The 27750-nt window shown below is 29.4% G+C and overlaps 1 protein-coding gene across 4 annotated transcripts in view; it reads left to right on the top strand.

The window, feature by feature from the left end:
• Nucleotides 1–27750, top strand: part of LOC724736 (semaphorin-1A) — a 404583-nt gene that overhangs the window by 368747 nt on the left and 8086 nt on the right. For all 4 annotated transcript variants that reach the window (XM_026439024.1, XM_016910718.2, XM_006559124.3 and 1 more), the window contains 4 exons: nt 19027–19375; nt 20200–20282; nt 20360–20458; nt 21192–21476. In XM_026439024.1, coding sequence (XP_026294809.1) covers nt 19027–19375; nt 20200–20282; nt 20360–20458; nt 21192–21476 — 816 coding nt within the window. The remainder of the gene's footprint in view (nt 1–19026; nt 19376–20199; nt 20283–20359; nt 20459–21191; nt 21477–27750) is intronic.

The following is a 27750-nucleotide window of genomic DNA, read 5'->3' as shown; positions in this document are numbered from 1 at the left end:
GGGGATGAAATAGATAGAAAATGTGGGGAGGAAAAGGGATGAATATGAATCGTGATTTTCTCAGTCTCTCTCTTTCTTTCTCTCGTGGAGAATAAATATTTAGGTATTTGGATTCGTAAGTGTGAATAGTGGATGAGTGTTTGATGCGTATTTCATTTTCAAAGCAGTGTGATTAATAATATGATAAATTTTTAGTGGAAATTATTTAATAAGAGGAAATTTTAAATAAGAGAAAAATAATAATTTATTTTATTAATAGAGATTAAAAACAGAATAAATTAAATAAAAGTGACAATGAAAATTATATTAAAGTATTGTATTACGGATCATAAGTATATTTTATTTTACCGACATTTTGGCAAAGTGTGCCAATTAACTACACATTAATAACTTGGGAGCAGTACTTACTAGCTTCTAATGGAGTCGATAGATCGTAAATTCAAATTATCTATCAAAAACGTTTTACCTAACACATTACAATTAAATACGCGATTTATCGTGTCATTGCTTAAATTAATTGCGATAATATTTGACCGCACATTTCGCAAATTATCACAGCAAAATTAATTGAAATAAAATACGAAATTTCATTACATTGGTCCAACGCACTTTTGTCAAATAACTTTTCTCCAATAAAATATTATATCTTTTATGAACATGCCATTCAAAATTTTAGCAATTCTAAATGTTGCAACCAAAATTCTTATTCGAAAAACAATTAAATTTATTTATAACATTTAATCTAATGTAACAAATATAATACTATAATATTATATATCAAATATATTAGATTGTTGTATAATGAACATTCGACGTCAAATTTGAATATTTTCTTACACAAGTTTCAACAAGAAAAAAAAAGAAATTATTGATAAGACCAATAAAATTTTCAAAAGAACTGAACAAATGATCTTCCTAATCAACAACAATTAATCGTAATAATTTTAACCTTGCTTTTCAATATATACCAATATATTAATCAAATTGTAATTGATAACATTTTCAATGAAATCATAAATATCAAAATTCTTATATATTAGGAATTCTAACTGAACGAATCTAAAACTTTTCGCATCGTAAAATGAGCCAAAATGCACCAAATATATTTCCACTTCAATGGAAGCCAATGCACGAATTGCACCCATATATATTAGCAACACTATACAATTTCACACACAGTGTAAAATCCCATGAATGCAAGTCGAAAGAGATTCTTTAACAGAAATCGATATAACGCGGCATAAGTGTGCGCACACAATGGTAAGTGTCAATCGACAAAGCGGATAGAATGGCCCTCGTCAGATATTGGCCCCCGTGCATTACCGGAAAGGTTAGGGTGGTCGGTATCGCAACGTTTCCGCCGCCGAAGCGGATAAACGAAGCTTTCATTTTCGATAGCTACTCGCGCGGATATCTCGTGTCATAAACAAAGTTTTTAATCAACGAATTTTCAAAATCTCACCCACGAAACAGGTCAAGAGTTAATTTAACGGTGGGATCGTTTGTTGCATACGCTATTTCTACACTCTCGTGCATAAATTTTTCAATCTCTTCTAATTTTGAGCACAATGTTCGTTTTAATGGAATTTTAATCGATTTAATCGATGCATCAACAATGATTTCATTGTTGCAGGAAAAGAAGGGATATAATTTTATAAACGTGTTGATTGTGTTAATTGTTTTTGTGAATTTTTTTTTTTTTTTAATATTGTTTTTGTAAATATTTAGATATTATGTTTAATATTTTCGACATTATCGTATAAAATTTTGAGAATAAGAATAATTTTTTAGTTTTCTTTATGATAAAAAATTTTTTTTCATTATGATAAAAAAAAATGAATTATATAATTACATCTTTTGCGAGATCCTCGTTAATATAATACGGTAATAAAATAATACGATTTTTTTTGTCATTTGTGCAAGATAAAATTGAATTTTTGAACTATATTAATTAACTATTTATTTGAAAGTGCAAAAGAGGAAAATGAAATTCAACGAAATTTTTAATATTTTCAATTTTTTATTTCCTTTCTTGAATATCTTTGAGCATCTTTTTTAAATAGTATTTCAATGGAAATGGAACTGATTACACATCTAGTGAAAAAGTTTATTCCGATGCTGATCAAAAAATGTCAAAAAACATGGAACAATACGAAGGAGCACTAGATGTCCGATACATTGATACCTGTTTTATTTCTCTTTTTAACAAGCTCTCCGCGAACGTCAATAATATTGTATAAAAATACGCTGTCAAATACAATTGCAACGTGTAACACAACCGTACGTTTTTAATTTCCAATTATTAAATAATTAAGCTTTTGTGCATTGGAATTCTTCTAATGAAATATTGCTCATTTTATTATAAACCGAACTTCGTCAAAAATATATTTGATTTATTCCCAAATATCATTTATATGTACTTTTTTAATATTTTATTTTTAATTACATTCAATTATCGTGATAAAAAAAGCTTATAATATTTAATGAAAGGAAAATGAAAGTATGTTTTCCATATGAGAACTACATCAATTTGTAATATAAATAAAATAAAAAGATTATCATTATATAATCGAAATATCATTCGACAAATTCTAAAAAATAAAAAACAAAAATATTCACCGATGATCTTCATGAAGAGTTACATTAAAAAAAATACTTTTCACAAATATTCAAATACGAGAATCATGTTTTTTATTAATAAATAATAAAAAAAAAAGAAACGATATGAAAAGTAATTCATTGTCAAATACAATTCAAAAACAAGAATCAAAAACGTCCATCCATAATCTTAGAGAACGACATTGAACGAAACTAGAAGCGAGATCGTAAAAAAAATTCGAGTAATCTGCCGGAAAAAATCTCCTTTCAAATCAAAGATCTAAAAACCAACTAGAGTTAAGAAACGCGTCAAACCGCATCATTTCGATACGCGTGCTGCCCTCTCTCTCCATCAATTTCACGATCACGCTCGAGGAATCGTCGCGTCTCTCCCCATCTCTCCCTGTCTCTCCCCGTCTCTCCCTGTCTCTCCCCGTCTCTCCCCGTCTCTCCTCCATTCTAAGCATTCATCGCCACGTTTTCAGCGATTTTCTATGCGCGCACGCGCACGCTTATACTTCGTCACTCGATAAGTCGACTTGCTTATGGAGCAACGACGAAATGAACCGGCACACCAGCCTCGAGTGAGGAACACAATGGCCACGTTCCGCGCGCCGTCGACCCGCAGGATCGAACCGAAACCGTTGGACACGTCGCGACTACACAGAGAGATAGAGAGACGAAAAAAAATAGAGAGAGAGAGAGAGAGAGGAGAGCATGGTTCTCGTATAAACGTAGAATATTGTCGCCGCACATCGAACCGAAATCCCTCCTATCCGACCGAGGAAAAGTTGGCTACGGTCCAGCTCGTGAGAGCCGACGTGGATCGTTGCCAAATCGCGGCTCCGGACTATCCCGCCGATTGCTCGGACAACCTACACCCCACCTACGTCTGTCTCGTTCATCTGGCTGCTGCGAAGGTCCACAGCCTCTCCTCCCTCTCGGGCCCACCCTTCGCCGCTGCCCTTTCCAGATGACGGCCGCCAACGGTCGAGGAAGAAAAAAATGTCTGGAGGGGGATGTGGACGGATAGATGGATAAAGGTTCGCGGGGGGAGGGGGAATAAACCACCGCGGGAGGGGGTGGAAAGGGGAACAGCTGGCGGGTGGAAACGGCTACGAGTAAGCGGCTACGAGATGCTTTGGGTGGAGGAGATAGATTGGCTGGTATAAGTCGTTGATGAAGTTGGTCGGTTTGGGTTGGTTTGGTTATACATGGCGGTTTGGTGGGATGGGTCGGCTAAGGGAATCGGGATGGATAGCAGGATTTTCGGTTTTTCGGGTTGAATTTCCTTTCGAATGGGGAAGAGGTGGTTGCTTCTCTGAGAGGAGGGAAGCTTTTGTTTTTTTTTTTTTTTTTTTTGATGTTAAAGGATCCCCGTTGTTGCGATAGATGGTGCTTTCTTAATTGGTGAATTTTTTAAATTTGTCGGAAAAGAGGGTTAATGGAAGAAAGAACTTGTATTTCTTCTTGTATTCGAAGTTTTGTTCGGTATATTAATTTTGTAATTAAAAAGTAATTAAAGAAATTTATAGAATGAACGGACGTTGCGAGATTCTGTTAATTCGTTGTTGTCATCATTTTCTAGTATTTTTAAGATAATTCCTTGGATGAAACCCAGATTTTATATTTTTCTTCAAGCTTATCATTTTTTAAGAATTAAATGTTAAAATATAGTTGAACTATAATTGAAGATTGAATTTTCTAATTTTATGAATTTTTTTTTTTTTTTTTGAGACACTCATCATCGTATAAATCGTTTAAAAATGATAAAATTATAAAATTATATTCACGTTAAAAAATATTTATAATTACATTTTTGTTTAAAAAAATCCACCAAGTTAATAGATATTGTATTGTGGTTTGTGAAGCTGAAAACAAGTAATAAAAAATATAAGCGAGTAAGGAAAAGGAATATCAACTAGGGGGAATGTAAACATTTAAAATTTTCACATCAAAGGTACTACATACTGCAGGCATTCTTGAAATTAACATAAGGACATTTTCTGCTGCTAGCATAGTCTAGAAAGAAAATGAGCAGAAAGAAAATAGCTCCGATTCTCTGTGTATGATATTCTTTGCGATTGTATCATCTCTCCTTTCAAAGGATTTTAAAGGATTCTTTATTCAAATAAAAACCTGTGCAGTATCTATTGACTCGTACAAATATTAAGAAAAATGTGAAAAGATCGTATTTTTACGAATATTTATAAAACATTATATAATTTGAATCATTTTTATTCCAATTTATCATAGATACATATGTACATATATTTCAAAATGATAAATTTCGAATTTTTTATTTTTAGAATTTATAATTTTGATAAAATTAATATTTTTATTGGAATAAAAAATTATTTATTCTCAGGCATGAAATATAAATTATCAAGCTTGATCAATAATAAGAATTAATATAGAAACATTTGTTACAAATAAAAATAATTTTAAAAATTACAATTTCAAAAACATCAATATCGAAACAAATAACTAAACATCTAGATTCAAAAGAATTAATTGTATAGCTCGTTCGTTTCAATTAGAATTTATATCAAATAAATATACATTTATATTGAACAAAAATACAAGTAAAAACTTTTAGATACGTTTCTTCGTTATACGAATCGAATGAAAGGAAAATATATATATATACAATTTCACTTTAAAGTATTTTAATGAAAATGTTTTACCGAGCAGTCTCGATGAGAAGTTTATCTAAAGAATCATTGGATTTTCATGAACAAAATTTCAACTTTATACCGCTTCCAGTCCACTTAATTCTTCAATATGGATCACGTCGAGTTGAGTTTCACTCGCGGCTAGAAATTCGAAACTTTCGTTCTTCTTTGCGTTTTCGTATCACGTATACACGGTGGAAAGTTTTTAATAACTCATGTTTTAATCGACTATCCACCAAGTTATCAGATCTTAATAAACTTCGAAAAATATTTAAAATAAAATATTTTTGTATAAAGTTGAATCAATATTAATATTTTAATTAGTCAATATGCATATCAAGGTAGAACAAAATATTCAATTCTTTTCTAATAAAATAGTAAAAAGAACTTTTACCTCTTTTATCTTCTAAATTTCTTAATCTAAATATTCTAAATCTAGTTCAAATTTCTTTATAAGTTCTTCAACAAGAATTTTAAAAAATTAATTTTCTTACGTATAAATTTATTTTACACTTAACATTTAAATTGAATCAAAATTTTTTTTCCAATAATTGCATCTTTACGATCAATCATTGTAACTCTTATCATCAAAAATTAACATTTGCAAAGCGCGATATTACTCGAACTCCAATAGCTTATCAATCAACCGATTGTCATTGCCGCATAATAATTAGATGCCAAGTATGCCAAGCCCATATTGATTTTGTTATTGATTGAAAATTTTCAAACGTTCAAGAATTCGCGCTACTTTCAACGATATCCCTGAACTCATTCCAATAATATTACATTTGGTTACCGTCACCTTGCAACGTAATAATAACGTGACAATTGAAAGAAAAATATGGACACGGTTGACAAGCCAATCGTTGCACGTTCGTTTCTCCTGGAATCATTACGATAGATAAATTCGCAATAAATGGGGCAATGTCAGTTATTATTCCAATACTGCCTATTTCTGTTGCAAATCCTTACGTTTGAACGCAATCGATATCCAACTTCGAAATTACTACTATTCCTTGCACGCAATTCCATTCACCATTTTACTTTTAATGCTTTCGAAATCTTCGCATAGCTAAAGAATTCGTGTAATAAGAGATCGATTAATTGAAAAAGAAATTTTAAATTAAATTTCAACCAATTTTAAAATATAATACTTTTAAATATTCAAATATTTTAATCGATTTCAGCAATCAGAAAATTTAATACAATGTTTTCTATAAAAATTAGTAGTGAAAAGTCAAAGTGATCTTTCCTTAAATTATTATGTATATCGAACACTTATAATTATGTATAATCGAACACTTTATATAAACACATCGCAAAAGATTATTTACTATTATGGAAATAAATTGAAACTCGAAGTATGTTTATCACTTATACTCGACGTTCGAAATTTCCGAAACGAACGTTCAGTTTCAGTTCTAACGTAGATTTAACACAATCATTTTTAACTAACCATTGTTATTAAACTTTACATCATCCATGGAGCCCATCCATCAGTCGCCTAATTATCGCTTGTCGATTTTTAATCGTCGTTAAGAGAACCATATTTCCCGATGTAATGAGGTCACAAATAATAAATGATCCATCGTCATTGGAAACCGAAAAGTCGAGGGAGGAGATTAAATTCTCAGCAAACGACAAGAGACCAGTTTTATATATATATAATAACGGATAAAATCGCACGAGAATAATACGTTTCCCGAGGCACGAAAATATTATTCGTTCAAGAATCGGGGAAACTAATGAGCAACGATGTCGGGTAGTAGCTTCCGGTTAAATGGAAGATAGTTCTAGAAAACATTTTAAAAAGTTTTTTTCTATTCTGGTACGAATCGAGACATATTTCTTTTTTTGTGGCATATTTATGGATTTATTAATACGAAGAATACGTACAAAATGAGGAAAGAGGTAAAAATGGCAAGGGAAAATTTATGATTCTTAAGTATATAGGTGAGAAAAGGAAGCAGATAATGGATGATAATGCTTATAAGAGACCGGAGATCAAGTACACAGCACGGTCCATTACGGTTATATTTTGTTCTTGAAAAGATTATGGATATTTATGCAAAATTTAAATGTGCAAAAATTTGCAGAATATATATATAAAAAAGTACAAAATATCCAAAGTATAGTACAGAAAAAGAATGAAGCAAATTTCTACGTAAATTCTATTTTTATTTTCTTTTTAATAATGTTAATAAAAATTTGATTTTACATAAATATCGAGCATCGTTCGATTAATAAGTTGTGCGTTATCAAAATCGATATATAATTTTACCATGAAATATTATAAGCATGTCGAATTTTAGAAAGATTTTTATTCTAAATTTTCAAACTATTCTAATTATATTGAATAATAATATTATAGCGAATCAAATATAATAAATTTAATTGCTAAACCTATATACACTATACCTAAATAAATTCATCTAATTAACGATCATTGATCCGGAACATGAAACGTTATTTAAATATCAAATCACTTCAAGATACATATCTGTATAATTATATCATTTGATTTTTAACTATCTACATCGAAACATTAAAATTTATCCTTTTAGACAGAGATCGATACATTCTCGGAGACCTCGATTTTAATAATCGTATCATGAGATTGCTTGTCAGAAAATAATGGCGAGAAGATTAACCAAACTTCTTCTAATCTGCGCGACACTTTAGATAAAATAAAGAGATCGTTGCATGCAAAATAGTTGTAATCTTCGATTCTTTATTAATCGTAATTCCCAGCGAGATCGAGCAATATATATAGATATTCAACGATCGTTTACTTTGCCAAAGAATTCGATATGTGCCGAGAAAATTTCGCTTCTTAATGAAACGCCTCCATAAATGGAAATAGGAGATCAGGGAGAGGATTTTCGGGACGATATTTGTCGACCGTGTATTGGTAATACCGTTCGAATATCTTGGCCCGTTTAGCTCTCGTGGATTATATTTTATTTTTACGAATAAATGCAACGAAAGGTTTGGTTTAATATCCTCGTTATTTCTTAAGAGGGCAAAAAATTATTGAGAGAAGATTAGAATCGTTGGAACTGATAATTAGTTTTGAATAATTTGAAATAAATTAATGTGTGACACAAGTTTTTTTTTAGCATTTGTTTAAACGAGTTAATTAGTTCCGGAGGAAAAAAATGGAACAAGCTCTCCTTGAAATAAGAATATTAATGTCGTGGCAATTTTCAATTTTAATTATCAATCTTATCATTTGATTTTTATTTTAGAATTAATGTTATTTGCGTTTGTTGAATATTAATTTCTTTTTTTTTTTTTTTAATGCCGTACGATATAAAAGTTTCGATGTTTTAATTAATTTTTACGTAACGAATGATGGTATTAATATTAGCAATAATATTAATGAAGGCGAAACACATTAGCAACCAAAATTTCTTTGTGCTAAATTCAACGAAATATTTCAATTTATTGTGTAATTTAATCCTTTATGCGAATATAGTAGCTACGTAATTGTTATTTGCATCATTAGTGGAATTGTTCTCCTTTGTTTCGTAATATCAAATTATTGTCGTAACGTAGATAATGATACAAATATAATATAAGTAGGGAAAAAATGATTAATACTATCCATATTTAATATTCATTAATACTTTTTAATAGATGAGTATACTACACGAAATCGCATGTAAATTTCCATTTTTTAAAGAATTAAAATACGAGGGAAAAAAATGTTCTCTTATAAATTAATCAATTATCACAACTCGAAAAGTTACAATTTCGTAAATAAAATTAAAAGAAACTCAAAACAAGTAATTAGAAAAATAAGTTTTCTGAAGATAAATATTCCTGCAACTTTTCATAGTAATAAGTTTCCAACTTATTTTGATCAAAAAACTTTTTAAAATCAATTTAGAATCTCCAATTACTTACCATTATAAGATTATTGTAAATAATATTCTTTCAGAAATAAAGATATTTATTGATTAATTTACCTTGAGACTCGATTAAACTTGATTAAAATTAGGAAAAGTTTAAACCACTGTACTTCCGAGGATAGTGACTTCCGGTCAACGAATGAAAGATCATTGGAAGCGTGGAATCTTACCCTTTAAAACGCTTTTTCATTTATCTCGACACGACTTCCGGTTGCCGAGATATCGTCGTGTAAAACAAAAGGTAATTTTTAATCGTTTATTATCTTCGTCCTTGTCGCTTACTCGGATTTCTCGCTCGCACCTCGTCTCACTGACCTATCCCAAACTGCAGACAAGCGATAGACGCGATTCCTGGAAAAACATAGTACGTATTTCCAAGAAAAATAAGTAGGTCAGTGGGTCGCTGGCCCATTCATAATCTCTGCAATGTATTAAGCGCTATGGATACTTCAAATCCTTATATCTCGGCAACCTATTGAGATATCGGAACAAAACAAAAAGTGAATTCAATGGTGTGGTTTTCTTGAATAGGATAAGAAAATTTCTATGAAAAATTACGAAATTATATTTGGGAATCTATGTGAATACAATGATCTTTGATAAAAGATATATATAGTTTTAATATACGATTTATACGATGTTTGATATATTTTCTATTGTTATTATTATATCGGTTGAATAATTGAACAGATTTTAGTTATGTAAAAATTCATATACCTTGCATATATTCTTATATTTAATCATGGAATATGAACAAGCACAAAATGGAACAAAAATATTGTAAAATGAAGACAGAAGAGTATCTCGCTTTGCCAGGTATCATTACAATGATCAAAAAATATTTTATCGCAATCCTCGAATATTTGTCTCGCCATTTCAAAAAATTCAACCAGTTCATTCGACAATTAATAAATTCGTACTTTATATCGTATTCAGTTTCGACATTGCATTTATTGAAATTAATCAGCTTCTCTTTGAAAACATGTAGAAAATAGCATCAGTTGATCCTATATGTAGCTTGATTAAAAACTCTGCCCCGGGTCATATATCATCGATTTCATCGTGAAAAACCAGTTACTTATCCGCTCGCGATGTTATTATATCAAAAAGTAAAATCTTTTCTTGCTTCGAAAGAAACGGAAAATTTCCGATTTATCTCGAATTAAAGATAACAATTCTCAATACGATTGTATTGTATTAAGGATATATTTTAATTATTTATTTCACTCGAATTACAGTTAAATAGATAGATAATTATAATATGAATATATCTACTATTAATTATTGATTATATTATTTTGAGAAGGCAAATTATAATTATTTTCTATAAGTAATAATTAGGATATTTCAGACTTTTGAATATATATATATTTGCAGTGAATATCTAAATATAATTATATCAATATATTAATTGATATTTACATTCTACATATTGATCAAATCATATTGATCAAGATAAATTATGATTATTTATTTCGAATAAATAAGCCTTTGATAATTATATTAATATCCTATAATAATAATGATGATTACATTTTTAATATTATTTATTACAAATTAAAATTCATTTGCCTCGATTGAAAATTTAAAAAAAATCTCTTTTGTCTTTAAATGTTAACTTTTCATAACTTTTATCCTTCGAATACTTCTTTTGAAGTCGGAACAATGGCGAGAATCGTTTGAACAAAAATCCCTAGTTCTCGGTATACGAGTCATGAAGTTCATCATATAACGTATATACGAGCTGTATTCGTTTTTCTTGGCGACACAAGTTTTCGGAAACATCGAGCTCCCCGTGACGGTGTAATACGCTTATTTGAATTTACTTGGCCAAAAGTTTCTTGTCCTGAAACTTGCTGTGCTCAAGCTATTTCTACTTTCGGTTGCATTTAAAATCAAAAAAATAGATTTTTCTTTTTTTTTTTTTGTTTTTTAAATAAACTTTATGAATATAATATTATAATTTTATTTGAGCATTCCAATTTGTTATAAGATTACAGAAATAATTCTGAATAGAATTACCATTATATTATTAATAATAGAATGGTAATTAGCATTCAATTTAATAATTGATATTCTAAGTGATAGAAATTTAATTAATATTTCATATAAATTAAAAATAATTTCTAGATTATATATTTTAATATATATAATTAATAATCATAAAAACAAGATTTCATATTTATTTGTAGAATTTTATGCAAAATTCTTACTTACTAATCTAATAATGAAAAAAATAATCTATGTGCTTTTGTTGTTACAAAATCATCTTGGAAATAATAATTACAACATGTTCCTCCAACGATTCACGAGACTTTGAGACTGATACTTCCTGTAACAAAATAGTATCACGAAACGCTCCATAATATCCTTAATCAATACGTAATTATCGCGTCTAATGCACATGATGTATTATGGGTCAACGATAACCCACGCGATGTAATTATAACTTATGAAAGTAGCCATGTTCTGAACAACTCCATTAATTTTATCCGTGTTTACTATATTTACGTGTAAAATATCTTGGAACAAATTTTATTATTTCTTGATTAAATGTTTTGTTTTTAATTGAAAATTTCTTGTTCCAAATAATATTTGAGAAAATTAAAATCTTAATTTTTTTTTTCGATAAATTATTATTTCACTTCACTATGTTTAATTTCTAATTGCTATGGTTAAATTGAATTATGATTAACGATGAATTAATGCAAATGTTCCAAGAGATTTATTGTTTGAAAATTTTTACTTACAACGTCATATATTTATTTATTTTCGTAATTTGAAAAATTAATTTTAGCATTTATTTTTAGGGTTAAAAATGAAATTTAACTTGGAATTTATTTCAAGTTTAATCTTGCTCTTGATAAAGAAAAATTTTTATAAAGAAATGAATATTGAGAAAAATACGTATCAACTATCTTATTCTAAATGTTAAGAAAAGTTTTAAAAATGAATCCAATTTTAAATTTAAGTTTATACATGATAATGCAGGATTATTTTTAATTATTAATTACACTGGTTTCAGGAAATTATTTCCTGAATTACTTTATAAAAACCGATCTTTTAGTAACGAATGAGGTTAATTAAATATTTGCTTTAGGAAAACGACTTCCTTCGCTTTCTCTAGTCGTTTCATCATATACGAAATCAATAATGATCATGTCTTTCCTGCAATTTATATTTTGATTTAGAGATGTACAAAAATTGATATTGATTAGCCGTTTCTATTAATTCTATTTTTAACAAGTTAATTATGAAAGGTAATCTCTCTCGCTATCAAAAGTCATGAATAGCAAAAGAGAAATTTTGCTTCCACGTTTCATTCAACTTTAATGTACATCGCCGTAGTTTATTAAAGTAAGAAGCAGACTGTCTCGTAAACACGTTGTTTTGCAATGCTATGTCTAGCGGAAGGAAGAGGAGTTTCGAGAATAATTACTCACGATCGTGTCAGTCGTGTTAAATTACTTCATCGTAATTACTTTGAGACCAGATATTGACTCGACACGATAAAAGCTGATATATTTAAAAAATTCTGGATGTGGATGAATTTTTTAAAAAAAGAATTAATTAAACGATTCGTATACAATATTTTAAAAGAAAATGTTTGAAATTAGAAAAAGAAATTGGAAATTATTGACTTAAAGAATTAAAATTTTTTTTCATAAACTTCTTCTTAATATCACACACTTTGATACATTAATAAAATGTGAGAAAAACTTTTTTTTAATATAAATTCATGAAAATATTCTTAAATTATAAGAATAAGAATTATAATATCATTATAAGAATGATATAATTGTAAATATTAATACGATGTTTGCATAGTTGTAATGTATATAACAATAACACGTTATATTATATATACATACTATTAATTCAATGCTTCATTAAATTTACATATAATCAAGGATAAGTAAACCTTATTCTGGCATAGTACAACGCATTTCGCGACCTAATCACTTTTAAAATATTCACCTTTTTAAGTTAAAAGCGAAAAGCATTTTCGCAATTACATGCTGCACAGTAGTTAATAATATGATAGCAATTTAATGAAACTGAATTTATGCATAGTCAAAAGTGCAGAATAATTTTCAATGAAACACGTTCATTTATAAAATATCGAACATTTCATATTTTCAATCATTTTAATTTTATTCTTATTTCTTTTCTCCGTCATCTGGCAATAAAGCTTTAAGAAATTTGAAATTTTGCAGAAATATTATTCAAATTGTAGTTCCTTTCAAATAGATATCCCTTTTAAAAATAAAATATGAATAAAAATGAAAAATAATATAAATAGATTTTAAATATTCTTCTAAACAATTAGATAAAATTTACATTAAAAATTTTCAATCTCTAAAAAGATAAATCTAATTTCTTTATTTCAAAAAATACAATTTTTCATCATTTTAATCCAATCTTTCTTACATAGCTCTCTTTTGAAAAGATTATATAAGTAGAATAAATTTCCAGAGTTCAAGTGTTAGATATCTTAGCACGAGTTTCCAGAAAGATGTGAAACTTGTTAGAATATTTTTATCCCTCTTCCAAGATTCTATTAGCTAACGAAAATATCTATCCCCCTTTCTAATAATCCTGAAAGCACATCTGCATCTCCATTAAGCGAAATAATTCTAGCTGGATGAGAAAGAAGGGGAGGGAAATGCATGCATGTTTGATTCGAAAAGTTTGTCGAAGATTTCCAAAGTTCTCCCCCTCCCTTCCCCGTGTATATTCGTCCCCGATGTATTGCAACGGAGAGAGTTTTAACATCGGCCATTCGTGCCGAGTAAAAACATTTTGTTACGTAACATTGGGGATAGAAACTCGCAGAGACGTTTAGAAAGCACCGAGTTGGAAAACATATTTCGAATAGAAGTTAAACTAAAATTCAGGAAAGGAAGGAAGCACACACCCGATCGAAAAGTTCACAACTTTTCCTCTTACGCCGATTCATGCATTGAATCACGAGGAAATGTTTGTTTCCGCTATTACTCCGGTGTCCACTTTTGAAAGTGTGAAGTAACTTGTTGATGTTGTATATACTCTCTCAGGTTATAAAAATTCGCGTGTCAATATTTAATAATTATCCTTAATATTTATTATATTACCGTCGTATTATTGTTAGGAAAAAATATTTGTTCAAAATGAAATTTCATTTTTTTCAAATTTGTTAGAAGGTTAATATTTGTTGTTTAATATTGTTTAATTAACTGTCGTTTTTTTTTATATTTTATTATTTGAATATTTTATAGATGATAATTTAAATATTAAATGTGAAAAAGATAATATGGAAAGTATGGAATAATTATTAATATTATATTTCCGTATTATATTTCAGTAAATTTTCAAAATGATTTTTAAAACGTTAAATATGTTTATACGATATTACACGCAGGAATTTTAATAAAATTATATCCTAAAAACTTTTTCATAAAAGCAAATTGTTTTTTTTTTTTTTTTAAAGTTTATCGAAATTAATTGGCTATATACAAGCTTTTGACAAAAAATTTTTCTACAAATTTTATGAAAATGTATATAACTAAAAATAAAGTTAAATAAAGTTTTTATTTTATACTGTTGTTGATTTTTCGTAAATGGAACGTTATATGATATTGCAAAGATGATTATATAATTTATTTAATTTTTCGATACAATGTTTTAGCTATGTTTATTCAATTTTCATTTCACAGATAAAAATTCAAAAGCTTCATACAGTTCATATTTTTGTATCGTATATAAATATGAAATTCAACATGGTATAGTTTTATTTATAATTTTTAGATGTAAAAATTATTTTACCTTGAATATTAACATTATCTATATATTCTTAAATGTTTAATTTGTAATAGATCCATCAAAAATGAAGATAGTTTATTTTATCCACAGTTTATTAAGACCTTTCTCTGTACTGTTTCATGCGTCAAATTCCAGGAAGTTGTTGAAAAGCACAATCCTTTTTTACCTCTGTGTCGTGTAAACGAAACATTTGGCTACCAGATGCTGATATATTTTTGGCCTTGTAGTTCATTAAACTGTTCTGTGATTGATTCTTTAAACACTTGATCCATTAATACTCCTGTGCGATAATCGAATTATTTATATATATTATAATAAAATTCTGTTGTATATAACTTTCAATTTTTGATAAATAATTATTCAATTCGTTTATAAAATCTTTAATCATTCGATAAAATTCTTCAAGTATCTATTAAATCACACAAATTTTTTAAATATTTTTGAAACAATTTTATTTCTCTTCTGTTATTCTATTTTAATTTTAATACTTGTTAATCCAATTATTATATATATATATATTTTTAATCATTCATTCAAACTTATATCCCTTGTATAATCGAAAAAAATTTTATATTTTCCAACAAAAAACATCCATGTACAATTATTTAAAATATCTGATAACTGCACAACTGTATAAAAATGGCCATACATTTCTCGCAACAAAAAATTTATTCAACCTAGTCTCATGACTAGTAGTCATATCCTTTTGTTAAAATCCTGTTCTCTGTAATCACGATACTCTCCTCTATAATTCACTCTTCTACGAAAATAACGAATTAATTAAAATTCACCGATCCATACCACCGGTCCTTAATTAAACAAAAATAGAAGCGCGAGATTAGCATCGCATTGCTGTAAAAAAAAAAAAAAAGAGAGAAAAGAGAAAAGAAAGAAAAAAAAAATGAACGAAGAAAATTGATCGAACTCCTTTTTTTTAAAAGATACTCTCGACCTGGTAACATTGGCGCAGCCTCAACTTCGTCGCAGGGTCTATTCATCTAGTCGAGTGTTTTCGTGATCAAGGATCCGCAGCTTTATTAAAAGCAAGCAAGTGTATTTACTGGAAACTGCTCTCGTAAGCGCGATGGTACTTTGAAAGAGCGAGACGCTTTCCTCTTTGGCGGGGAGAAACGAACAACAATTTGCACTCGGAGGAGAAGTCACCGCGTTTCCGGACCGTTGATCATCTTTTCAACCATTCGCCTTCCCCGAATTTCCACGCCCGAATTTGTAATTACATGATTCCGCTCAGCGTGAGCGTCACCGAGGCCGCGCGCTCTTTTAACGGTGCAAAGGCCGTTTCACACTTTCGCGCTTTACCGCGAAAATTCACTTTCGAATTCATGGCACCGCGGGGACTATTCGTCCACGTTTTCATCGTGATAAATGCGACGATAAACGCAATTGCAGATTGTTGGTGATTCTCAGCCGAGATTGAAGCTTGACTGGAATTAATGCAATGTTTTCGCATTTTCGACCGGACTTTCGTAATAATACGTAAATGTTGAATAATAATTTTTTCAACGCTAGTAACTTTTTTTTTTTTAAAGATTCACATTTCTCTTGGGGAATTTTCGTATGGATTTATCATGTAAGTCACGAGGAACTTATTTTTTTTAAGGAGATTAGAAAAATTAATTTTATTTGATCTAGTTTTTTTAGATTTTTAACTTTTAAATGGAAATTGGAAATTTAGATATTTTCAAGAACAGATATAAGGAGAGAATATTATAGATGAGATTCGTATTTGTTTAATTTTTGTACGGATTTTTACGGAATCAATTTTTTTACGGAAGAAGATCAAGAAAACTAGTAGTTTTAATAACTCGTAATTAATAATTCCTTTTTTTGTTTTAATTTAATTAGTAAGTAACTTTAAAAGCTATCATCAAAGAAAATTATATTAAAGCAAAATTTGCTTGTAATGAAATTTCATCCACGATAGCTTTTAAAGGTTAAGTAGTGAACAATGTAAAAAAGAGAGGAATTGTTATCATATTTCAATTAATTTTATATCCCATTAATCTCAAAAAAAATGTTATTATTGCTAATATAATTGATAAATATTTGCATAATTCGTTTATTTGTTATATGTAAATTCTTGAAATATAAGTTTTAACAATTTTTTTTGTATAATTTATAAAAGGTATTCTGTAATCATTCTCTCAAATTAATGTAAATATTAATATTAGATTTTTCATTATTTTTAATCTTCCATATGAACTTTTCTATCATTATTATTTTATTATTACTATCTACATAAATATTAAACTAGATATTTCTAAAAATTAAGAAATTGGAAACCATCATATTTTTTTTTTAAACAATCAAGGAACTCGAGTAAAATTCGTAAATCTACAATTAATATAATTATAAGATTATTATAATTATTATAATTTATAAGATTATTATTAATCTTATCAAAAAAAAAAAATATTTTTACAAATTCATTGATAATAATAAAGAAAGAAAGACAATATTTACACATTTTTCAAAAATTTTTTATTAATCTCAAGAAAATCTTCCCAAGTTCCTTCTAAGCAAATCCCCCCTTTTTTAACTGGGACACCACTCTTTAGCAATAACCTAGTGAAATTAGCTTGATTCCAGAGAAAGTTCACTGCAAATAAATAAAACTCGTAAATCCTGTGCATCAAAAATTGAGAAATTTGTAAATATGATGATAACTATTATATAAGAGTTCTGCAACGAAACTAAACTTTAAATCCGACTTCAACTAAACTCGATTTCTCGCAAGACGTGGATGAATCATCCCTGTATACCGTATTAATCCCACTTTCGGATTTTCGATCTTTTGAAGAAATTTATTAAGATTATTATTTTTTTATATTTCCGAGAAAAATGTTGTACATGTATTTAAATACATATTGTATTTTAAAATCGTGAAATCAATAGTTTTCACAATTCGAAAAAATATTCATTTTCAATTAAAGAAAAGTTTTTATGTAATTTATAATTTATTTTTGCTTGTATATATATTTATGTAAATTTTTTACATTGATCTTTGAACGATAAGTTAGTTTCCAAAATATTGAGGATGAACCAATGGACTACGCAATATTTTTACGATATTCAGAAATTCAAATCATTTAAAAATATTAAATATATTATTTTATATATTGATCTATTTCTCACAAAAGCGACGTTACTTTAATATTTTCTTCTTGCCACTGTACAACCTGTATTGCAACGTTTAATTATTCAAATAAGCTTCGTAGCTGAACACAAGCAATCTTGTCAGCCAAAACGAGCTTCTTTCCCGGCTCAATTTACGAGCACTTTAATGACAATAAAAAGTTCGTCATCTCTGAGAGCTACTATCTTCCGATTTTCCCCTCCTCCTCCTCCTTTTCCTTCGACGAGGAGGATGTCAAGTCCATCGTTTTATTCAATGTTTTATCGAACACGAATTATCCTTTCTTCGTGCTAATGTCCCACGAAGAATGGGGCGCATTAATGGTTTTTAGCCCCGCTCGTGCGGAATTAACGAGGAGGTGACAGAAAACTTTCGCCACGTTTTCTTTCACCCGACTTCCATTCAATCTTCTCCTCGGTTAGATTACGTTTCTATAACCTTATTGTTCCCAGCTGAATTCTTAATATTAATGGCCATCCAATGGTGGTACTCGGAATGCTGGTCGTGATTCAAAGGCTAACGTCCAATTAATTGTGTATTCAAGAAATAATTATTATTTGAATATCGAATAGTGTATCCTCCTATCATCGTAGAAGAGAATATTTTATATATTAAGACAAAAATTTTCCATTAAACAGTGAAAATCGTACGACACGTTATTCCACATCTTCTCAATTTCTTACTAATCTTGAACAAAATCAATACCAAACTTTCCTTTAAACATAATTTCGAAAAGAATCGTATCGCAATCGTATAAATCCTGCAATTGAAGTTGTTCATATCGAAAAATATAAGGAATAGAAAAGAGGAGGGGATTAATTGTCGAAAATCGATGTTATATGTGAGAAATCTATCGAACGATATATCATAATTGTTCCAGAGTCGACGAGCGACGTGACGGAAGGTGTTTACGCCGGCGAACGTGCCCGATTGGTTTACGGGGTGTTCACGACCCCTGTGAATTCAATCGGGGGCTCGGCCGTCTGCGCGTTCTCCATGAAGAACGTCCTCGAAGTCTTCCAGGGTGCGTTCAAGGAGCAGGAGACCATAAACAGCAATTGGCTACGTGTACTTCCGGAAAAGGTGCCCGAGCCAAGGCCTGGTGCATGCGTGAACGACTCCAGAACGCTTCCAGACGTGACCGTAAACTTTGTGAAAGCGCACCCCCTCATGGACGACGCGGTCCAATCCTTCTTCTCATTACCTGTGATAACCAAAGTCAGCTTCAAGTAAGTTATTTACACTTTCTGGAAAAAAAATTTCTCGATTTAATGTACAATATTTTAAGTATTAAATTTTCAGAGAGGAAAATAATATGTTTATTGTTGTTATTATATTGTTTCTATAATAGATGTGAAAGTTTTGTTTTTAAAGATTGATTATGAATTCTTATTCGATGAAATTGCGATTTTAATTAATTTAATTAATAATTGAATGGATGATAAATCATGTGAATTGTATTCAATAACTTTTTAATTTTTAATTCAATATTTCTTATTTATGCTTTATGCTCAATTGTATTGTTTATTATATCTTATTTTATGATAGTGGTATATTGTAGAAAATTTCTTGAGTAATTAAATTTCACGATCCAATTATCTTGATATATATTAATCGTTGAATATATCTAAAGCTTGGTGGAATTATAGTTGTTAGCAGTAGTAATCAGAAAGTGAACCAGACAGAAACTAACTTAATATTTAAGTCAAATATTGCCTGATAATAATTTATGGTAATTTAAGTAAGATTGCTAAATAAATAAGATTATACGAATTGGCAAACTTGTCGAGCATTAATTTCTCTCTACAAAACAACTCCATCGGGATAAATTATTTAGTTTCTGATACTGAAATTTACTAAAAATTTGTTTTAGAAGAATTAATCATTCTGATAATTCGATAATTAGTTGAATCAATTAACTTTAACTCTGTACATTAATAAAAATATTTTTACATTTAAGAAAAATTATTATTAACGACTTTTAAAATTAAAATTTATATATTCTCCACGAAATATTCGAAAAACGTAATTTGAAAAATATTTTATGTTCCAGTTACAGATTTACCAAAGTCGCCGTGGATCCTCAAGTGAAGGCGTTGGATGGCAAGGCCTACGACATTCTGTATGTCGGGACAGGTGAGTTATAACAATTGTGTGTACCGCAACAAACAAAAGCACGGATTTAATTATGATAATTTCATAATTATGCATAGACGACGGCCGAGTTCTCAAAGCGCTCAACACTCGTGCACCGGATTCACTGAGCAATGTTAGCCAGGTCATCGTAAGCGACGTTCAAGTGCTGAAGTATGGTAAGCAGTACTCGAAAATTTCCACAACTTTTTCTTTTTTTTTCACGTCTGAATAAAACGCTCGGTGCTTCGTGAAATTCGATCGTGCATGTCTGATAAGCATCAATCCAATTACACGATGCAAAATAGGAAATTTCGAAGATGGATCCTGCATCCAAATTTTAATCTTTAAGAATTTTAATCGTTTCGTTCATTTTTTTTTTTTTTTTTGACAAGAAGAAAACAAGATGAAATTGTTCATTAAGATTTTATCATTTGAAATTAATTTTCTTAATTATATAATTTATTATTTATTGGATATTTATCAAATTTTAATAAACTTTTTTTTATTTATAACTATATTCACAGAATAATTTCGAATACGTATATTATTTGAATTAAATGAAGAATATATATAATATAATGAGAAAGATGAAGAATATAAACATAGCTGTAAATTTTTAGAAAAGAATAACGATATTTCAATCAATAAAATACATAAAATTTTAACTAATTTACCAAAAGGAAATAATGTTTTTCAATTTCTATATTATCTGTATATATACCTGTAACTAAACCAAATTAATTATTACTATAATAAACTTTTTATACTTTTATGCAATTATCTTAATCAATTATCTACCTTAAAAAAATAGGTCTTCCGAAGAAAGGCACTTGAGAGACACTGCATCCATCCCTTTTCGCGTTCAATCCCTACACGAGAATTAAAGTGTTCAATTTCGTTCACGTGCAGGACAAGCGATCAAGGATCTGTTGGTGGTCCACCTGGCCGGCGAGGCGAGCAAGTTGGTCGTGTTTGCTGACTCCGAAATTCGCGCGGTACCACTGCATCATTGCGACGCCCCTGCGGCGGCCACCTGCGCGTCTTGCGTCGGTCTTCAGGATCCTCACTGTGCCTGGGACGCGACCAAGAACCTGTGTGTGGCCGTGTCGACGAAACTGCACGACAGCGACGCCGACAAAACCCTGTTCCAGGACATCGTGAACGGGAGACACAAGGGATGCGGCTACGAGCCAGGTAATTCTCGTTTACGTAAACTCGACTTAATAGGGTTGAAACGTTTCGAGGCTCGATTACCGGCGATCATTATGAAACGTTATCGATCGCGCGTCTCTACCGATAGTATATATAAAGTCGGTATTGTCGTTCTCGCTTGGAATTCCTATTCTTTTCGTTCTTCGAATGAATACACGCTGTTGGTTTCTTTTTCTTTTTTCTTCTTCCTCTTTTTCTTCTTTTTTCTATTTATTTTTTCTTTTTTCTTTCCTTTTTTTTTATTTTCCCGTGAAAGAAATAGCAGATTACTTGGCGCAATGTTGTCCAGTTCCAGAGGATTCGATTGTTCATGTAGATCAAAGAATTATGCGAGGATTTTTGAAATGATGTTAAAGGTAGATGAAGGAATTGAGATTATTTATTCGATAATATTTCGAAGGAAATTTATAAAATGTATGATTTTTTTTATATTAATTTAAATTAGTATCGATGAGTGTAGAAAATGATTTATGTTTTATTATTTCTTGATTACTTAATAATGATATATTTGTCAAATATATATGAAATATATTGTGAAATTATCATGATCTTTATGATATATTAATAAATATAATTTTAAATTATCAATATCAATTGAATAGAAAAGTAAAGGATAGATATGACAAAAAGTAAAAAGTACATGTTACTTTTTTTTTTAATTTTTTCTAAATATATTAATTCTTTTATAAAATTCTTTTAAAAAATTCTTTCACGAGTATCTTTTATTTTATTTTTTTATTAATAAGATATTAATTGAAATAGATATATTAGATTATTACCACATCCTCTATATTCACTAGATATTGCACGATATTGATCGGTTTATTATCTTCTTTTATCATTTTAGCATTTTTGATTAATAAAAAATTCATCCGTAGAGATAAAAATAGTAAAGAATAAAAATTTATCATCAAAATTCGAAAAGTTTTAATCATTAAATTCTAAAAATAAATAAATAAATGAAAAAAAATTATAAAAAATAATAGAAATTGTATTGTAGTATTGATTAGAAAGTTTGCTATGTGTTTTTAATCATGAGAAGAATAAAAAAAAAAAAGCACAGTTTAATTTACATCCTAATAGTCTCGAAAGTAGTTACACAAACACAAACTACTTGAAACAAAACAACAACTTAATTCGCTGTGGATTAAAACTTCATTTCATTGACGACACTGAGACTTAAAAGTTTTTTTGCGAAACAACTTTCGCAGCAACTGGTAAAAACTATCTTAAATAAGTATTCAACATTTATCCTTCAATATTTCTTTCTTAACTGAGGTTTAAAAGTTTTACAATAAAATCAATACAATCGAATACACTAGTTAATTAAATTGAAAAAAAAAAAAAAAGATTTTCCTGTTGAAATTAAACAATTTCCAAATAAAAATTCTTTTCTTATTTGAATAAATTTTAACGATAACAGAAAAATAATAATAATCTAAATTAATATATATATAAATGTTTTTGTATATATCTTTCAAAAATTTTAAAGTGCCATTCTTTTCATTAAATTTTTTACATTAAAACTTTTTAATTGGAAACTGAAGAGATAATTCACAATAGATCATGATAATAAAATCATTTAGAAATTTTCTGTATCCAAAGATCGTGACGATAACTCACCTTAAATACTTAAATACAATGCTTTTTCGTGTTCACGTCGAGAGAAAAATGATAGAAAAAAAAAGCTATCTCTGAAAATTGGTCCATCACGTTTCTTGATTGATTTCACAGCCTCTTCTCTAGGAGAGATCTCGACAAAGAAGAGAGCGTCGTTAGCACGAACGGAGCACGCTTCCTAGAAGAAATTTTCAACTTTTACTTTGTAACTCATTGTAAATACAGTTATGAATGCGGTATAACTAGTGCTTCGTAAATCACGAAGCGATTGAAGAAAGTTGTAATTAACATTTCGGGAAAAATGTTGGCAAATTTATACAGATAGTACTAAATAATTCGCGAAGATTTATTCTTTACTATAAAACGAGATATCTTTGAGACGTTATAAATTTCTCCAGACTTCATCTCGAATTTCAAAATTTATTTATTGCAAATTTCAAAATAATTTCTCTTTATAATTTGAAGAAATCTTTGAGAAGAGTTATTGTAGATCTCTAAGAAATAATAATAGCACAATTCAGAAAAAGAATATTTTTATTCTTTCATTATTTTATTTTTAAATGATTTCTAGCATTTCTAATAATATTTCTTCAATAATATTCTTCTTTCTAATTTCTTGGTTCAATGCCTCATAATTAAATTAAATGATGATATTTAAATTGTAACTTGAATAACTTGACTTTAATTTTTCATTGGTTGTTATTGATTGAAAAACAGAAAAGTCTTTTTAAGATATTTTAAGAAGATTATAAGTACAGAAACTTCTAGTTTTATCTCTTATATTTTTTCTATATTATATTTTTGAATTTCCATGTATTTTGATCTATGAAACTTGGTTTCTTTAAAAAAAGAATTTTAAAATGCAGAAGAGATCCGAAAATGGGTCGGTGGCCTTAAAAGAAGAATCATTTTAGCTGTAAAATTCTAGCCGGAAATTATAAAAAGTTGTGCATAATGGGAAAAATTATTTTAGCTAGATAATAGCACGATTTCATATCTAAAAACTAACGTTACTTTCGCACACACTTAATATATCCTGCAAAAATTTTAAGAACTTAATATATATTGGATTACATTATATAACATACGTGTTATTGGACTTTATTAAAATTTTAATCCCAACGAATTTTATTCGTTATATATTTTTTTTTTATTTGAAACGATTTAAATTAATTTTTGATGAAGAGATTACTTTAACAATATAACAATATAAAATATAATTATTAATTTACAATTTTTTGAAAGATTAACGTAATTTAAAATATTTATCATATAAAATATTTTTCAAAAATTGTTATTTAAAAACTTTCACTGTTTTGAATAAAAAAAAAAGATAAAATAACAAATTTTACGTTTTATTCATACAATTTAATGTAATGACGAATTAATCAAAATTTTTATCCTATATACTTAAAAATATTACTTAATAATATTTAAATTGTGAAATTCAATTTATTTACAGATAGGAATAACTAATATAATTTGATTATTTTTTTTTTTTTACTTATTCTTTTTCTCCAAAAACTTTCGTACACTTGAGAAAATTTCCTGAAGTTGGAAATTACGTTCTATAGCTAAATGAAATTAGAAATTCCATCAGATAAAAATGAGAACGAAAAAGAAAAACTTTTTGGTAAAAAAATTCTTCGAATTAAATAAATTTGTTTTGACTAACTTTTATGAATTTTTTTGAAAATATATGACAAAAAATAAATAATATATTTAGAAATAGAAATATTAAAAATCATTTTATATGAATATAACATAATAAGTTTACTGTTAATGACAAATTTGAGAAATATGTGTAAAACGCTGCTTCTATTCCTCATTCAATATATGAAAATTTTCAGCCATTTCACTGGAATTTTTCTAAGGAATTTGTCTATTAAACCGGGGAAATTCTTGCGTTAATCTCCCCTGAACAATTTAAAAGTTCACCCTTTCAATGATACACTCTACCCTTCCAGAATATCAATTATCTCTTATCGCGTTTATCTTCTTCTTTTTCTAAAGATAAAAAGAAACGAGTAAAAAAAAAATACAAAGAAAAAAATTCTTAAAACTTGGGTAACGAATTTTCATATTTCTTTCAAAGATAAAAAAGAATGAAAGAAAAAAAAAAAACAAAACCAAAAATATTGTTTAAAATTTCAAAAATTCTATCACTTATATACCAATCATTCCCGATAAATCGGAAAGGAAAAAAATATACAATGAATTCGTAAAATTCTAAAAATGATCTACGAAGAAACATCCATCCTAGGTAATGGTATTTCTCGTCCAAATACCGTTTCAACGCTTCCATTTTACCAATATAAACTCGCACTCTTATAAACTTCAGCATATTCATATCTCACCACTTTATCAGACTCCCATCAATTTTCCATCGTAATCAAATTCGCATCACACAGGACGAAGGCGCACGTTGCACAAGGTGCATCGTCGTAACCGTTCATAAACGCGATTCCCTTCCTTGGCCGGCCATAACCGGCTACTTAGTTACTCCATCGGCCATTTCGATCCACCGATTTTTTCCTTTTTCCCCCTCATTTTTCCCTTCCTACCAGAGGAAGAGGACCGCCTTTTCCCCTTCTTCCTCGATGGTGGCCGTTCATCGCGGATATTTTTCCTTTTCTCGCGATATATTCTCCGCTCGATCGGATGATTCAACCGTCGAATAGAGCCGGTAGCGAACCAGCCAACTGATGATACACTTCTTTCGATCGGACTACTAGAAAGATACGTAGACGAGATAGCGTACGGTTATCGGCGTGGCCCGATGCAAATGTATCCTGGAATCGATTTATGGTATTCGACACGGCGTGCAACAGCGTGAGGAGGTGTACAACCTGGCCCGCAGGATAAATTGGAATTTATGCGTCGGTTTACGCTACTGGCCCGATACGCTCCTCCTAACGAGCGTTACTTGGCCGTTCACCGCTTGGCTAAAAGTGCTCAGGAGGATCACAATGAGCACAGGCCAGAAACAGTTGCGTGTGTGTGTGTGTGTGTGTGTCAAGCGGGGGAAATCGATTTTCCATACGATCGGATAGGAAACGTGGCGGTGATTAGAGGGTTCTCTTTGCCCGATTTGCGGTATGGACTTACGCTTGTTTGTTGAGATCGTGATCCCTCCAAGAGGATCGATTGCAATGATTTTCTTTTTTTGGGTGGTTACTCGATATTTTATTAAAGCGAGATAAATAAATGGTTCTTTTTTTTTTTTCTTTGAAATTAAAAGAAATATTTGCACATTTCTTCGGTAGATCAAATCGGCGTTTCTTTATTAGCTTATCAACTTATCGATTTTCTTTTGTCTTCTTTCTAAGAATGAAATTTTGTGATATAATATAATCATATATATGCTTTTATATTTGATGAGAATATAATAATACTTGCTCAACAAATGATGGTTAAATATATGTAAAAAAGAATGATTTTTTTCTCACTCGTTGCTTTTACTTTCTTTTTTATCTCTTTGATATTACGTAAGATTGTTTCGCACAGTAAATTTCATTTTATTCTTGTTCTGTGTATTCTTACGATATTATATCTTGTTACACAATCAGCCACGGAACAATTTGTACAAAAGCACAGTTGTACATCTGCTTCGCACCTTGCAAGCAATCATCCTCTAACGGAGGAAGTTATCCTGACCTTCGATCAAACTCGTTTCACTATCTGCAATTTCGTGTATTGACGTGTACGCTGCAAAGAGAAATTGAAGAAACGAAAGTCGCGCTTTTACTCGTGCAAATATCGCACAGAGAGACCTGTGACGTAGCCGCCCTCTGCTCTTTGCCACTCGGCACGCTTGATCTCCAATGGAGTGGATTTTTTTCCCACTGACTGTTCTAGAAACGGCCATTAAATAGGACAGTGCTCGGTTTTAACGGCGTTAGAACCGTCGTACGAGGCGTAGATCGCATTGGCGGTGAGTCACAGTGCCGTATTAAAATGGCGAAATTCACTGGTAATTCGAAAGCTTCGCGTTTGTCTCCTCAGCGTGAATCAGACGCCAGTTTAAGATTTTTACGCCTGTTCGGCGAAATGGCGTCTCTTTTAGATGATCGTGGGTCGATAATTCTGTCCGTGGTTCGGTTAAAATGATTTGTAAGAGAATGGTAAAAGATATTTGAATTTATAATTTAGAAATAAATTATAATTTTAATTTTTTTAAATGTTATCAACCTTCGAGCTTGATTTTGTTATAAATGAGATAGGAGGATTGGATAGATTTATTGTTGAATTAATTTGATTGCATAAAATATCTTGCATCGATGGCAATAAAATAAATTGAATCATAAATTTCATCTCGTTGTTAAAATATTTGAGTTTTGACAATTTCAATTAACAATAACGAAATCTTTAAATCAATTGTTTTCATTATTCGAGAAATCTTATTCCGTATACATACTTTTTACAAAATAACTGTATAAATTAATAAAGTAATGTCACGTGTGCAAATATTATTTATCATCACTCCAATACAATTATACCTTTTAAACGGATAAAATCTTGCTGGATACCAATTAATTAAATATATATTCGATTATTTTTACAATAACAACTTATCACGATGATCAAAGAAAAATACGAACGATAAAATCTCGCCTGCGAAAATCTACCATTTCCA

This window comes from Apis mellifera, linkage group LG2, assembly GCF_003254395.2.
Source record: "Apis mellifera strain DH4 linkage group LG2, Amel_HAv3.1, whole genome shotgun sequence".
Lineage (NCBI taxonomy): Eukaryota > Metazoa > Arthropoda > Insecta > Hymenoptera > Apidae > Apis > Apis mellifera.
This window is presented reverse-complemented; position numbering and strand designations above follow the sequence as displayed.